The 13,793-nt window shown below is 47.9% G+C and overlaps 1 protein-coding gene across 4 annotated transcripts in view; it reads left to right on the top strand.

The window, feature by feature from the left end:
* The window catches only part of LOC133340621 (dual specificity mitogen-activated protein kinase kinase 6-like), a 60,285-nt gene that overhangs the window by 22,246 nt on the left and 24,246 nt on the right, over nucleotides 1-13,793 (top strand). For 2 of the 4 annotated variants that reach the window (XM_061548995.1, XM_061548993.1), the window contains exon 1: nucleotides 1,326-2,023. The exons of the other annotated variants lie outside the window; for them this stretch is intronic. In XM_061548995.1, the coding sequence (XP_061404979.1) occupies nucleotides 2,008-2,023 (16 nt within the window). In that variant the 5' untranslated portion in view covers nucleotides 1,326-2,007. Of the gene's footprint in view, nucleotides 1-1,325; nucleotides 2,024-13,793 lie in introns of those variants that run through there. 4 annotated transcript variants of the gene reach the window in all.

Here is a 13,793-nt window from a genome sequence, read left to right as displayed (position 1 = left end):
TTTTGTTTTCTGGCCTGGACTTTTGCAGCTGTTTTAGACTAATTTCAGGGTGCTGATTCCAAATCTGATCTCAGATTTGCTCTATCACATTCTGATCATGTGTAAATGCTTACTCCGAGCTCTCATACCTGGTGGTGCATTGTATTTGAGTTGTGCGCGTTTTGGCGTCATCTGGTCCAACACCATGTGAGACTAGGCTCTAGGAAAGGCTGTCTCGGGTGTGGACCAATCAACTTCAAGGACAGTGCATACATTATTAGAGTTGTGGTTTTCTTTGCATTCCGACCGCAGGTATTGTGGTCAATGCAAATATGACTCCTTGTAAAAAAGGTGTCAGTTTTGTTGCCAGATAAAAGGGTAAAAAACAATTATCACAAGTTGGTTAAAATAATAATAAATGAAACGGAATAGCGTCAGTCAGAATTGTCAACCATAATTCTCATGTCTGGTGTTTGATGCCAATTAAGAAGGCAGATATGGTTATTCACATATGCAGGCAGATGTCCAAGCTTGCATTTAACTCCCCCAATCCTAACTACAGGATGGTCCAGATGTCTTGTGACCTCCGATTGCTTCTCTAAAACTTAATATTTGTTCAAGTAATGCTTATTTAAAAGGGAAACTAATATGCAAAGGAATGCATTTACGATGAAGAATAATACATTATTGAGATGATTTGTGGTGCTAATAAATGTACAAATGACGGGTCACTTGGTCGAGCGATCATTTGCGGCCATGTGGGGATGGTTTCGTGTTGTATTTGTACGTGTCGTGTTTTTGTACTGTTCGTTGTTGTCACGTTTTTACCCCGTGCCCCTCCTGGACATTTGTGAAAAAGAGCTTGAAAGCTCATCGGATTCCTCCTGCAGTCTAAATAAATATTCTGTTTCTGATTGGGGGGTGAGCACAAGACATCTGGACCACCCTGTAGAACACAAACACAGTGCAATACGACGCAGTGTCCCTGAGCCCCGAATTTACCTTGGAGCACGCATCGACACGCTTTGTACGAGCGTAGACGTGCAAATAGCACGCACATTTTGTGCACGGGTTTTGCGTTTGTTAAAGGGGAACTAAGTGTGAGTGGGAGATAAAAAAAGTAAAATAAAAACCGAAACTGGTTAGGAGAACTGGTGGCCTTAGGGCGGAGTGGGGGGGGGGAAGATGTCTCTAGTTTCCTGAAGCGGGTGGCGGTGGTTTGTGGTGGTTGTCCGTCAAGACCCTCCCTCTGTGGCCCCCATCACCCCCCCTCCTGGCAGAGACACGTGTAAATCATACAGGCGGTGGCTTTTGCAGCATTTCTCTCTCTCTCTGCCAAAGCAGGAAACCTCACTTTAGGAGGAGGTCGCGTCCGAGCTTCGTGCAACAAAGGACGTTGTTGCTGAGGCCGGACCACACACGGTTTTTTTTTCTGCGTGACTTCGGGTTTCCTGTGTTCGCATTCTATTTGCTTGCTGGTGCTGCCCGCTGCTGCTGCTGCTGCTGTTGGTGTGTTGTGAATTTCAACTGATAGCCTCCTAGTTTTTTTGTTTGGTAGCGCTTGCCGCGTCCATCCAATATATGTCAAGTATCGTGATGTTCGGAGGGGGGTGTGGGGTCGGTGGTGGGTGGTGCCACAGCGCGACCGAGCTGCGGATTGCACAATAAACGGTGGCTCGGGGCGTATTAAGGGACACTTTTAAGCGTGAGTTCAACCGCGGGATCGTCATTTAGAGGCGGTCACATCAGCAGCAGCGGCGGCGGCGGCAGCTTGCACGTTTTGATGCAGCGAACGACCAAAAAAAAACGAGCCGAGGTTCATTCATTCACGCGGTTTCTTCTTTTTTTTCCTCCTGTGTGCGTGTTATCAAACGGACGGTAGCAAAACAAAAGGTCGCTCTTGCACCGCAACTAGAAAGAGGGCGGTTTGTTCTTTTAATTGTCTGAACGCGATCTGGATCGGAGCAACAGCAGAAACTCGGCAGTGGGTTTCATCATCCGAGCTGTTGTGTATGAAGCTTGCGAGCAATGGACAAGAGTAAAGGTGGGTTACGTGTATGTTTGTATATGTCTGTGTGTATGTATGTTTAACTTCCTTCGCGCAGCTTACGTAGCCAACCGTGCTAATCGAAGGCTGCGGCTGTTTGAAGGGCATCAAACTAGACGCACGAAGCAGTTCTAAAGCAAAGAGTTTTCAATCTTGATTTGAAAGTGCACATAGCTCCAGCGGCTTACTAATATCGGAAGAGAAGAGCGTTCCAGACGGCCGCAGAAGCGCACCTGAAAGCGCGCGATGCCCACGGACAGTCTTCGGTTCGATTGTTGGTTTATTCTCATTGACACATGCGCTTACATAACAGATTCAACCCAAGAAGAAGCCGCACGTTCAGTTGCTCTCTGTTACTCTTTGTATTGTTTTTGTGTGATCTTGCGAATTTGCCAGTTAGGTAAGTGGATGGGTAAGGTGGAGGAGGGAAATGGTAGTTTGCCGGCAACCCTGAGTTCGATTCCTCACCACGGCTAACATCTGTGAGTGGCAAGCGGTATTGGTGATCCGGTAAATGCCCCCCCCCACCCCAACTCCTTTCACCGATTGCCCTTAACATGAACCCACACTTACTACCCAGCTTGGTGAAGTATAGTCAAACGGCAACCGATGACCGGTCGTGAACCGACACAAGGCTGTAAATTATTATTACAAATTCAGAACCCGTTAGGTGCTGGCTGGCATGACTGAGAACGTGTACGCACATCCTGTTTGCTCAAAGGCCCAGCAGCTCTGCTAAGCTTAAGCAGTGTAATGTGTGGCTCCTTTTGTCTGGACGGTGAAACGTGCTCCCGCCCATTTCACTGGGATGTCCTCTTTTTGTTTGAATACTCGCGGTGTTGGCGACGGTTGTTGTTGTTGTTCTTGTTGGAGGGCATCACTTTAATAGCAGAACACGCTTGTAACGTGGTCTCGTTTTGCAAGGATGGAATGCATGAAGACAAGCCAGAAAAAAACGCATCAGGGGGGGTTGGTAGGCAGGTCGGTAAATATGCAGCTCTGCGTTTCGAGTGGTAACGCGGTGTTTTTTTATGGAAGATTTGCTGGTTTATCCAGGATGTTTCTGTTGCGCGTCGTCGCTTTAAGATGTTCTCTGTTCATAGTTTGCTTGTTGCGGTTGCACCCGACTCAAGAGCCGCATGGCTCACAGGGCTATACCTGATGAATGAAACTTGAAACGTGAATTGCTGGGGTTTCACGCCGTTGCCTCCACTCGAAACGCTTCTCTACGGAGCAGGGGTGGCCAAACCTTGAATGGACCAAGATCCAAAAAGTAGCCGTGAGTTCTGCAAAGAACCAAGTGTACACACCATTGGAACCTCATTTGCCAGTAACAAAATATGATAATTGTTTTTTTACCCTTTTATCTGGAAACAAAACTGACACCTTTTTTTACAAGGAGTCATGTTTGCATTGACCACAATACCTGCAGTCGGAATGTAAACAAAAACATAACTCTGATAATGTATGCACTGTCCTTGAAGTTGATTGGTCCACACCCGAGACAGCTTTCTTTAGAGCCTAGTCTCACATGGGTTGGACCAGATGACGCCAAAAGGCGCACAACTCAAGGACAATGAACCATCAGAGTATGAGAGCTCGGGGTAAGCATACTCATACTATGATGGTTCATTGTTCTTGTCTGTCTCGGGTGTGGACCAATCAATTTCAAGGACAGTGCATACATTATCAGAGTTATGTTTTTTGTTTGCATTCCGACTGCAGGTATTGTGGTCAATGCAAACATGACTCCTTGTAAAAAAGGTGTCAGTTTTGTTGCCAGATAAAAGGGTAAAAAAAACAAGTGTACACATTATAAGTGCACTGTATGTATGTTGATAATTTTCGGCACAGCACGGGAGACGTTCATTATACGTTGCTACTGCTTGTGATAGCACGTTCTACGTGATGCCCCCCTTCGATAGAGCCGCACGCTGGTGGATTACAGAGCGGCATGCGGCTCGGGAGATGCCAGGGTCGCCAGCACTGCTCTTGAGGATATGTGGCTACCTGTTGTCCTCGCATGTTAAACACCTTTAACCCCCCCCCCCCCCCACCGTATCACACGCGACCTTGTCGTCTAAACAGTGGTGGTGTTTGTAACCAACTCGTGTTGCTTTGGTGGACGGGAGCTGGTGGAAATTCAATATCGCTTTGCCCATTGGTTTGAACCGCTGTGTGTTGTTGTTGTTATTGTTGTTGTTCTTGCTGCAGCATTATTTACGGCCTGAAACAGCAGCTACGCGACAACACTCGGGGCGAACTTGCCGTGCGTTAGCAACAGCAGCAACAACAACAACCACTACAACACAGGCCTCCCCTAGTCTGCGTTTGGCAGCAATTGGGCGCTTTAGGTGGGAGGTGGTTGTGGGGGATGGAGGATGATGCGCGATGGCTGTCAGGTTATAAACATTCCTGCCCGCGGGACGGCGGACGAGCACTCTCGCAAGTGGCACGCGCGCGATGCCCCGAGAAAGCTGGGGGAGGTGACTGCGCCCAGTCAGTAGCGCGTGTGCAGTTGGCATAAGTTTGCGGCTGTGTCACGCTGGGCTTTGTGGCATTAATAAACAACAACAACAACAAACAAAAGACCTGCACTCACACTTGGCTTACACGAACGAACACTTTTGTAGTCGCGTGCCTTGAGAAATTCGACTGGTACTGTCAACTGGTGGAGCAAATTGATTCGGTGTTCTTTGCTATATATACAGGATTTTGTAATTTTTGAAAACTTAAATACTCGTTTTTTTTAAGACGCTGGCTTTAAATGCAACGCATGCAACGCGCGCAAGGAGGAGGAAGAACGCCGCGTCACGGAGTGTGCGGAGGCCTTCATCTAACAGTGGATAGACACTGGCTGATGGCGGTTTAAAAAGCGGTTGTTGTAGTCTGTGGGTTGTGTAGTCGGTGGTTGTGGCCCCGTGGTTGTGCATGGGCCCTTGGTGCAACGATGGAAACGGGACGCCTTGTCTCGGTAGCCTGGCGTACAGGCCCTTCTGACCCTTGAACCCTGGCGCAATTGCAGCGCCTGCACACTTGATAGCGCGGCCCGCTGACCTGATAACGGGAATCGATGGGGGTGTAAAGCGCTGTGCTATTAATCCCGTCGATCCGAGTTCAATTCGAGGCCACGGCTATCAGTTGCGGAGTGATATCGGCTTCGGTCATGTCAGCCTTGGTGAAGTATGGTGACACAAAAAGAACCTGATTACCCGCTTTGCTGTGTCTTGCAGTATTCCACTCCCAGCACAAATGTTGCTTCAGTTCGTGTGACTTGGTGCATGGGGTAATACTATAAAGTATAAAGCAAACAGTGCATTGACAAACGGACTGTGATTGATTATGACACTATCCCTGAATTAAGTGTGATCCTGTCGGTAGGAAAACCCACCGAGATTGCTCAATCTTACCGCATGTGACTGCTCGGGTTATTTTTAGGGAGTTCGCAATTAATTGTCGCTGCTGCTGCTGCTGTCATTAAATTTCCGTGGGAAAATGACGTCGGTGACAGGCCCCGTCGTTTACGCTCGTGACGAGTGCAGTCGAAGCGCGCGCGTGAGAACCGACGATGTGCTCTGTATGCAAATAATGCGTGCTAATGATGTTGCTAATTGTTACTGAAAACTAAGAATGTTTTAGTATTTTACCAGGTAAGGCCCACTGAGCTATATACCTCTATTTCAGAAGTGACCCTGGCCACAAATGATAACTCAACGAAGCGGCTTATCATCACGTGGGCATTTATAGCAGTCAAATACTCTCAACGCACGTGGAGGGAAAAACCGGAGGAACAGGAGAAAAATCCATGCCACCACAGGTAGAGGGAACGTGGAAACTCCAAATATACATGCAGGGGTCAGGGTCGGGATCGGACCCACGATAACATCTGCCACCAATGAGAAAACAATAAAAACGGGGAGGGGAAAGAGGAATTGATTCTCTTGAATAGTATCGTGACCACAGCAGTTCCGTGACTGCATCACATCATTTGGGGATTTGCCCAGTGACAAGCGCAGTGTTAGTCACCCCCTTGTGACCTCATGTGCAAAACTGGGACCTCCGTTGTGCCATATCAGCGCAGACATCAAATTAGGCAATTACCTGCGATTCTAAATAAATTGCGCTGTTGCCTTGCCAACACAACTAGGGTCGGTTGGGTGTCATTTGCGAGAGTGTGGATACACCGAATTGACTTGACTTCTATGATTAAAAAAAAGTACGTTCTACGGTATAAGACGTTCACATCGACCGGCGAGTCGAAACGGCCAATCGATGCGTCGTCTGCAGGAGTAATTTTATTCGCAGCGCTGATTGTGCACGTCGACCGTGCGTTTAATCTCTCAATTCGCGGCGCAGAACATCCCCATTGTTCACGTGTAAACCCAGCGGAGCTGTCATTCCTGCAAAACGTTTGCCCTCATTCCGCCAGCAGCCAATGGCAGGGGGCAGTCGTTACGCTTTGGAGCATCGTCATAGCGACGTCTCGGCCAATCGGGTGCAGGGGAGGTGGTGGTGGGGGCGGCCCACGTGTGAATTTAGTCTTTGCTGCTGACAGGTTTGAAATTTTCCTTTTGAATTCTGTGAAATGTCCGCTAAATCGCTGCCGTTGTTGGGTCAAGGGGCCAGCCAATTCCGATAATAAGACTTCTGCTTCTTCCAAACGTGAGACTTTGATGGCCTTGACGGGTAACGGGAGTCTGCCCGGTCGACTCATTGCTGCCGGTGGTGTTTCCACACACGGAGTCTGGCGCGTGGGTGCAGTCACGATACAGCGAAAGCCATCGAAATTAAATTACGTTGCAGAATTGCACAAGCGGCGAGCGACAGCGTCCGTCCGTTCGCCGAATGACTGATGCAGAGCTTTTCCCCTTTTTTGTATCCTGTTCGTTAAAGGGTTGATAAGACCTGAAATATTTAAACAGAAAACCATCAATGCTGGCGTTGTTTTTTTTTTACTTTTCTCTGCAAGCCGAAGCTCGCTCCTCGAAATGGCCATCAAGTAACAAATGTCGAGCATCAATTTTTTTTTTATCCGTTGTAAGACACGACCAAAACCAAGCTCTCCAACCGATTCACCGTTCGCAGTGCCGCTTTCCGAGCACTTTGTCTCTCGCTCGCTCTTGGGATCCAATCGCGGACGGCTGGAACGCGCACCCCAGGTGTGAGCAGTGGCCGGGTTCAATCCCCTGACCCCTTTGCACCACACCCCCGGTCACCTCTACGATCGATCGATCGATTGATCGCTGAGATTCGTCTTGCTCTTGCCTCCGCTTTGTCCGTTCCCCTTGTGCTTGCCACTTACTTTTGCCTGCAGTTCCCTAAGTTGTGGCGTGGTGCGCTCGCTGGTTTCGCTGTTTATCGGCGCGTGAATGAGGACGGTTTTTGAAGAGGGGGGGGTGGTGGGGGAGTGTTTTTTAGTTACCGCCACCACCCTGACATGCGAGACACGGTGGTTATTTTGGGATGGGGCAACTTGCAGTTGGAATCCCCAGGCCGCTTGCAGTGAAGGCTGCCGCCATATAATATTTTTCCACGGTACGGAATGATGCGATATCAGTTGACCGTAGCTTTGTAATCGAATTTCGCGCTGGATTGTGTTGTTCTCGTGCTTTGCTGTAATTTATAGTACGAATAAAGATTTCCTTAACGGCAGTTCACTCAATGTAAACTTTACCATCTGTCACGCTTACAAAGCACATGCTGCATGTGAGTTACATGAGGAAAAATTTATTGCAATAACTATGAAAATCTCTCAAGCACTGATTTAATAGGTAATACTTTACCTCAACATATTGTATCCTAATTTAATGAAGCAATTGCTATTTCAATGAACACTTTGTCAGGAAAGTAAACCGTGCAACGATGATAGCGATCGCGCGAAGCTTTGCCAAACGGACCCGACGATTGTCATTCTCAGCCCGTGCCGTGGGAAGTTTCGGAGTGTCGAAATTAATTCCGCAAAATTTCGCTGAAAACCCCTGCACGAGAGCTACGAGGGCGTTGGCAAATTCCGCTCGCGGAAACCACGAACTTCCATCGAACGCACTCGTGAGCATCGCTCGGGGAAATTCGCAAATCCACTTGGAAGTGAGAAGAGACGTCTTACTTTGGCAACCACTGGGGCTTGCCGGGGGGGGGGGGGGGGGGGCACCACGTTGTAATCGTCGCCGCGAAGTTGCACTCGCAAACAGCAACATTTTACATTTTCGTCGTGATTACGGTACTTAACGTAAACTTTTTCTATACTAGGTAAGGCCCACTGAGCTATACGGATCTTTTTTTTTTCCATAAGCGACCTGGCCACAAATGATATCTCAACCAAGCGGCTTATCGCCTGGAAATGTACAGCAGCCAAATACTCCCAAATGCAAATGTGAAGGGAAAAACGAGAGGGCCCGGAGAAAAATCCACGCCACCACGGGGTAGAGAGACACGCAAACTCCAAATATACAGCAGGCGTTAGGGTCGGGATCGAACCCACGACCTCCTGCATACCGGGCGAGGTAGTTAACATCTCCTAGCCACGGCGCCTCACTATAAAACGGTAATTGGATGCAACAACGAGTCCTTTGTCGAGGAATGTGTTGAAGGGCCCTGCCGAGCTGACCGAGCCCTACGTTTCAAGGAGACCTGGGAATTGACGTCGTGCAAATGCGATCGAGTGAGCCCTAGCAGCGTGCCAACAGAAAACAAAAATAACGCTGTCGTGGATAAATAAACAAACAGACAAATAAGATGACATGCATTTCAAAACGCCGCATTTACTTAAAACATACCGTGGGGTGCGTGAAGTTATCGTGCATTACTTTGAAAGAATTATAATTGGGCAAAAGTTTTGAACTAGGGCGATAAAGCGACAAAGATGAAGATGTTATCCTACGACTCTCATCGCTCGTGGCACGAGGAGACACGCGTAGTCGCATCGCGATTTGAGATTCCCAGATGTTCGTCAGCGTCTCGGCTGTGATTGTCTCGAATGCTTCTTGTCACGTACTGTTGAGGATCACTCGAGAGGCACGGGTTTGTAAAATCCCTTTCGAAATATTATTTGGGTCTTTCGGTAAAGTCGCGTAGACTTTATCCCCATTTTAAGTTCATAAAGAATACGGTGCATGAACACATCGACCATGCAGTTCCAAGCTCCTGTCTTCATTATTATTCTTTATAGATATTTTTTTAAATAACGGATGATACATTTGTCTTGAGACAGCAAATGGGTGGGTGACATGAGGTGCAATAGCAACACAAAGGGAGCAGATGACTCCGTGAGACAGGGTAGATGTAGACGGAGGGGGGGGGGGGCGAGTTACGCACATCATTTCCGTAGCAGTGATTTTTCATCCCACGGGTGAATTATGGGGTCAACTCGTGTGCCCGTGTGGCTTTTTTTGAGCTGCTCCGGACTGCTTGGGGGTATGGCGGTCACATGATGTCGCACATTTTTCTGGGGATAGAGTTTGCAGAGCGCGATTTTATTACGCGGTTACATAACGGCCGATATAACGCCGCGCACGGACTCAGTGTGTGTGTGCGTGCGCGTGTGTGGAAGGCGTTCGCCCCGTCAAAGTCGCCCGAGTCGTCAAAGCAACGTGAACACAAACTGAGCGAGCCCCATTGTTTTCCTCGGCATTTTTCTTCAAACGAGTCACAATTCCCGCTTAATAGTTTCGCGTATGAAGTCACCCGGCACTCAAGAAACAATTTTTCCAAGAAACTGAGCTGCATTTAAAAGCACCTGAGTGCCTTCTCTCTCTCTCCCTTTTTACATTTTTCTTAACGTTTATTTTATAATAAGGGCTATGCTGCAATGCAATGCGCATTAAAAAAAATAAGGTACTACAGTTGGATCGTCCCATAATCTGGCTGAGGACAATTCGGCAATTGGATGGCTTTAATGTTTTCACTTGCACACAACCTAAATCCTGGGCTTATATGGGGGAGGCCCACTTCTTTTCCCAGGCCTACGAGCATCAGGGACGAAGCTTGGTGGGCCAGGTCCCAAAGGCCTGTGTCAGATTCCCAACTTGATTGATGATACGAAGGAGGTGTGGGGGGGGGTGCGTGCAAAGTTACACCACGGCGTCGTCGTCGTCGTCGTGGCGATTTAATACGAAAAAATAAACATTCAACGAGTGATGTAGCGCCCTGTGTAGAAATTGTCTACAATGTGTTGGTTACTAAATGTGGCCCACTGGCTTGGCCTCAACAGGGTGTTTGTGGTGCACGGGATCAATGGGGGGTGGGGTGGGGGTTATTCTTGCACGTGGAGCGTTGCTTAAGTATAGGGCGTTGAGTTGATAAATAGGAACCCCTCTCGGTTTACGCCGAGTAATTAATCACCGGCCGCTCTCCAGCAGCATGTGTTTTAAGAGTGTGTCGCACAGACAAAAGACAAAGACCCCCCCCCACCCGTGTAGCCTTAACGGACTGTTGGGGCAAGTGCCATTTAGCGAGTAGCACCTATGAAGGTCGGCATGGCACACGAGGGGGTGGGTGGCCAGCAAGCATGCCCGGCAGCCTCTATTTCCCCGGTGGTGATGATGACTACAAACCGCACCAGCTACTCATTTGAGGCTGAGTCGACCTAGGGGGAGGACCAGATTGGGTTTAGATAATCGTCACTGGTGTTGATGGCCGTGAGCGGGAATCGAACTCGGGTCGTCGGGATCGTAGAGCAGCGTAGCACTAACCGCCACAACACCGCTCCCCTACACACACGGCGCACATGTGTACACACACATCCAGTTGTGCCAGCGGAGGTGAAGAAGGTTGCCCATGTAGGGAGGGAGACAATGCCTGCCACTTTGTGCTTTATTTATGAGCCGTGCCAGGCTTGGTTTGGCCCGCAGTCGGTGGTGACTCACGAGACGTGCTCGCACCTGACCGCGCTCACCCTCACCTGGCATGATTATACATCAAACACGGATGAGTCATTTCTGGCCACAAGCCGGACTTTCGTTACCGACTTGTAACAATATTTTTTTTGCTGTTGTATCAATTTACAACCGGGCCGCTGTTAAGCACGTGGACCAAATGTATTCAAAGTAACAGTTTTGAGTCTGCGTTATTCTATGGCGGGTGACCACCCAGGGGCTTGCCAGGTGGTGTAGGCATAGGCGACAGTGTTCTTGACCTCAGTGAGTTTGTTGTTATTATTTGTGCTTGTGCATCACTGCTAACGCAGCAACAGCATCACCAAGTATATAAATTATTGGTACAACATTGACCAAACATCCAGAAGCGAGGGGCCCTCCTGACAAAAGGATGTACAGGAAATTCATAAGCGCGCGCGTGCGTGGATTCTGTAACGCTTTCCAGGTCGGCAATTTGTCCTCTGAAGGTAACTGTTGATTTGCAAGCTGGCGGGACACTGCCAGTGCAAAAACGCAGTTGCATATTTGGACTTAAACTTTTTTCTGTTATGGTTTTTATTTCCAATTTTTGAATTACCATTTGACATATTTTGTCCAGTTTTTTTTTATAGGGAAACTTCCTTATAACAATACAACTTTAGAAGAACATTCAATTCATATTGGTTCATCAAATGGACAGAGCTGATGCATAATTGCACTCGACCTTACTATTAAATTGTATTAAAGGAGTCTTGAAACGCAGTCCAGCTCTCTCGGTTTGGTGATCAGCATTTACGAGTCAGAATCTGAATATTTTTTTTAAACTGGAGGAATCCGATAAGCTATAACGCTCTTTTTCACAGATGTCCAGTCGGGGCACTTTACAACAACAAGCGACACACAAACACGATACGAGTGCAAAGTATAGGAAGGGTAAAAGATACAAATAAAACTACACGATTTGTACTTTCCCAGGTTAAAGCCCACTGACCTATTAGCATATTTTTCAGAAGTGACCTGGCCACGTGCGATAGCTCAACAAAGTGGCTCTCCATTTGGAAATGTATAGCAGAGAAAATAATGTTAAATACTCTAAACGCACGTTCAACACGTGCCAAACCTTTGGGTAATGGGCCCACAGCATTGCACCCTCCCCGCCTCCCCTCTGGGGGTTTTCCAGGCCAGCATGCAAATTCACGATATGCGCGGTCGCAAATACGGCACCGGTGGAAAAAATAATAATACGGGGGACATGAACAGAGAGAAGGGCCCTAAAGGTGACAAACACACGCGCAATAAATGCTTGAGACTGCGTTGCTCGGCGTTTTTGTTGTTGTTGCTGGGATCGTTGGGCCGTGTGTGTGTGTGTGTGTTGGTGCCCCCGTAGTACGACAGCGTGTGGCGTCTGTGGTGCACTCCGGTTAAGCGAACGTTGTCACATCATTCACGCCGCATGAGTCACTGGGTGTGTCAGACAGAGCGGCGGCGGCGAACGGGGGGGGGGGGGGTACATTAATATCTGTAGACGGTCTTGAAGTTCGCAATACTTTTGGCCCCATTGACCTTAAATTAATGAAATAAAGCACTCGACTCTGGGATGATGTTTATTTATTTTTAACGGCGTGCAGATGGTGTCTGCACACGCACACACACATCCACGTAACGCTGCTGTGTTAATGTGTCTAGCAAAGTGAGTCGTGTCTTAATTATTGTGTGCGCGTGTGTGTTAATGTGCACAACGAGTTTGTATTTTGTGGCTCGGAAATGATGTTCATTCCCCCTTTTAGCAGAATGTTAGCGAGGGATGGTCTGCTGCAAGGGACCTGCGTGACACGGGCGACGCTGCAAAATTGATCGGATGGCTCCGATCTTTTCTTCCGCGTTGTCTCCTTTTTTTAGCGGAATGTTCGAGAGGGCGGTGTTGTTGCTGCATTACGACAGACAATTGTGTGGACACGGGGGGGCGGGGGGCACTTGCATGAGACGAGATGACTATGTTTCTTCTTCTGCAAACCCTTTGAGGGGTTTTGGGAGGGGGGGGGGGGGCTTTTCCGGCACACAGGGAACAAACCTGCCATGCAAAAACACAAATATACGCTACGGCCGCCACCCAGACAAGCGGGTTGCAGTGGGGTCCCATTGGGGGTTTCTGCGACTGTCGCTGGCTGGCAATTCTTCCTCTCGAAACCACGAAAAACTCGCAGCTGTTTCGTGCCGTGGTGTGCCTCTTAACAGATACCTCTTGTTGCATGTTTGAAACGCAATTAGCCGGATTTTTGTTGTTTTAAAGAGGAAAAAAAAAGTTTGAAGATAAACATTCGCTTAAAAAAAAAAAAATCTGAAATGCTATTCTCGGTTTTAATGAGGGATCCGTTTGTCTCGAACTTTTTTGTTGGGTGGGCCCGGGTTTTGATTTGTCCTAAGGGAGATTATAGACGAAGCCTTGAAGCCCGGCTATCCAATGAATCGAGTATTTTTACCCCACCAATTAGGGTCAATTTCTCCATGAATCGAATACCCCGAAATAGTTGGATATTAATCTCACCTCTGTTCCCGCGTGTGTCCTCAGAGACATACTCATCTGCAGACAAGCACTGACAATGCCGTTTTAAAAGGGGGCCTTAGTGATTGATCACTGAAAAAGTTTATGATTCATTTTGAGATCTGATCAATCAATATTGAACCCAAACTTTGGTTTAAAAACATCATAGACTTTTGTACGTAGGCCATGCGCCAACGCAGAATCCATTTCCACTACAGGAGGCAGTTAAATTTCGATTTAAAGCTTTCGTGACTGCAGGGATCCATCTTCTTGGTTCTTTCGGTAAAGTCACGTAGAATGGAAATAATAAAATAATTATTCCCAATCTACATGACTTTACCGAAAGAACCAAGAAGAGGAGGCAGTTATTTAG

Source organism: Lethenteron reissneri, chromosome 10 (genome assembly GCF_015708825.2).
Source record: "Lethenteron reissneri isolate LAM-NWPU_2019-01 chromosome 10, ASM1570882v1, whole genome shotgun sequence".
Lineage (NCBI taxonomy): Eukaryota > Metazoa > Chordata > Hyperoartia > Petromyzontiformes > Petromyzontidae > Lethenteron > Lethenteron reissneri.
This window is presented reverse-complemented; position numbering and strand designations above follow the sequence as displayed.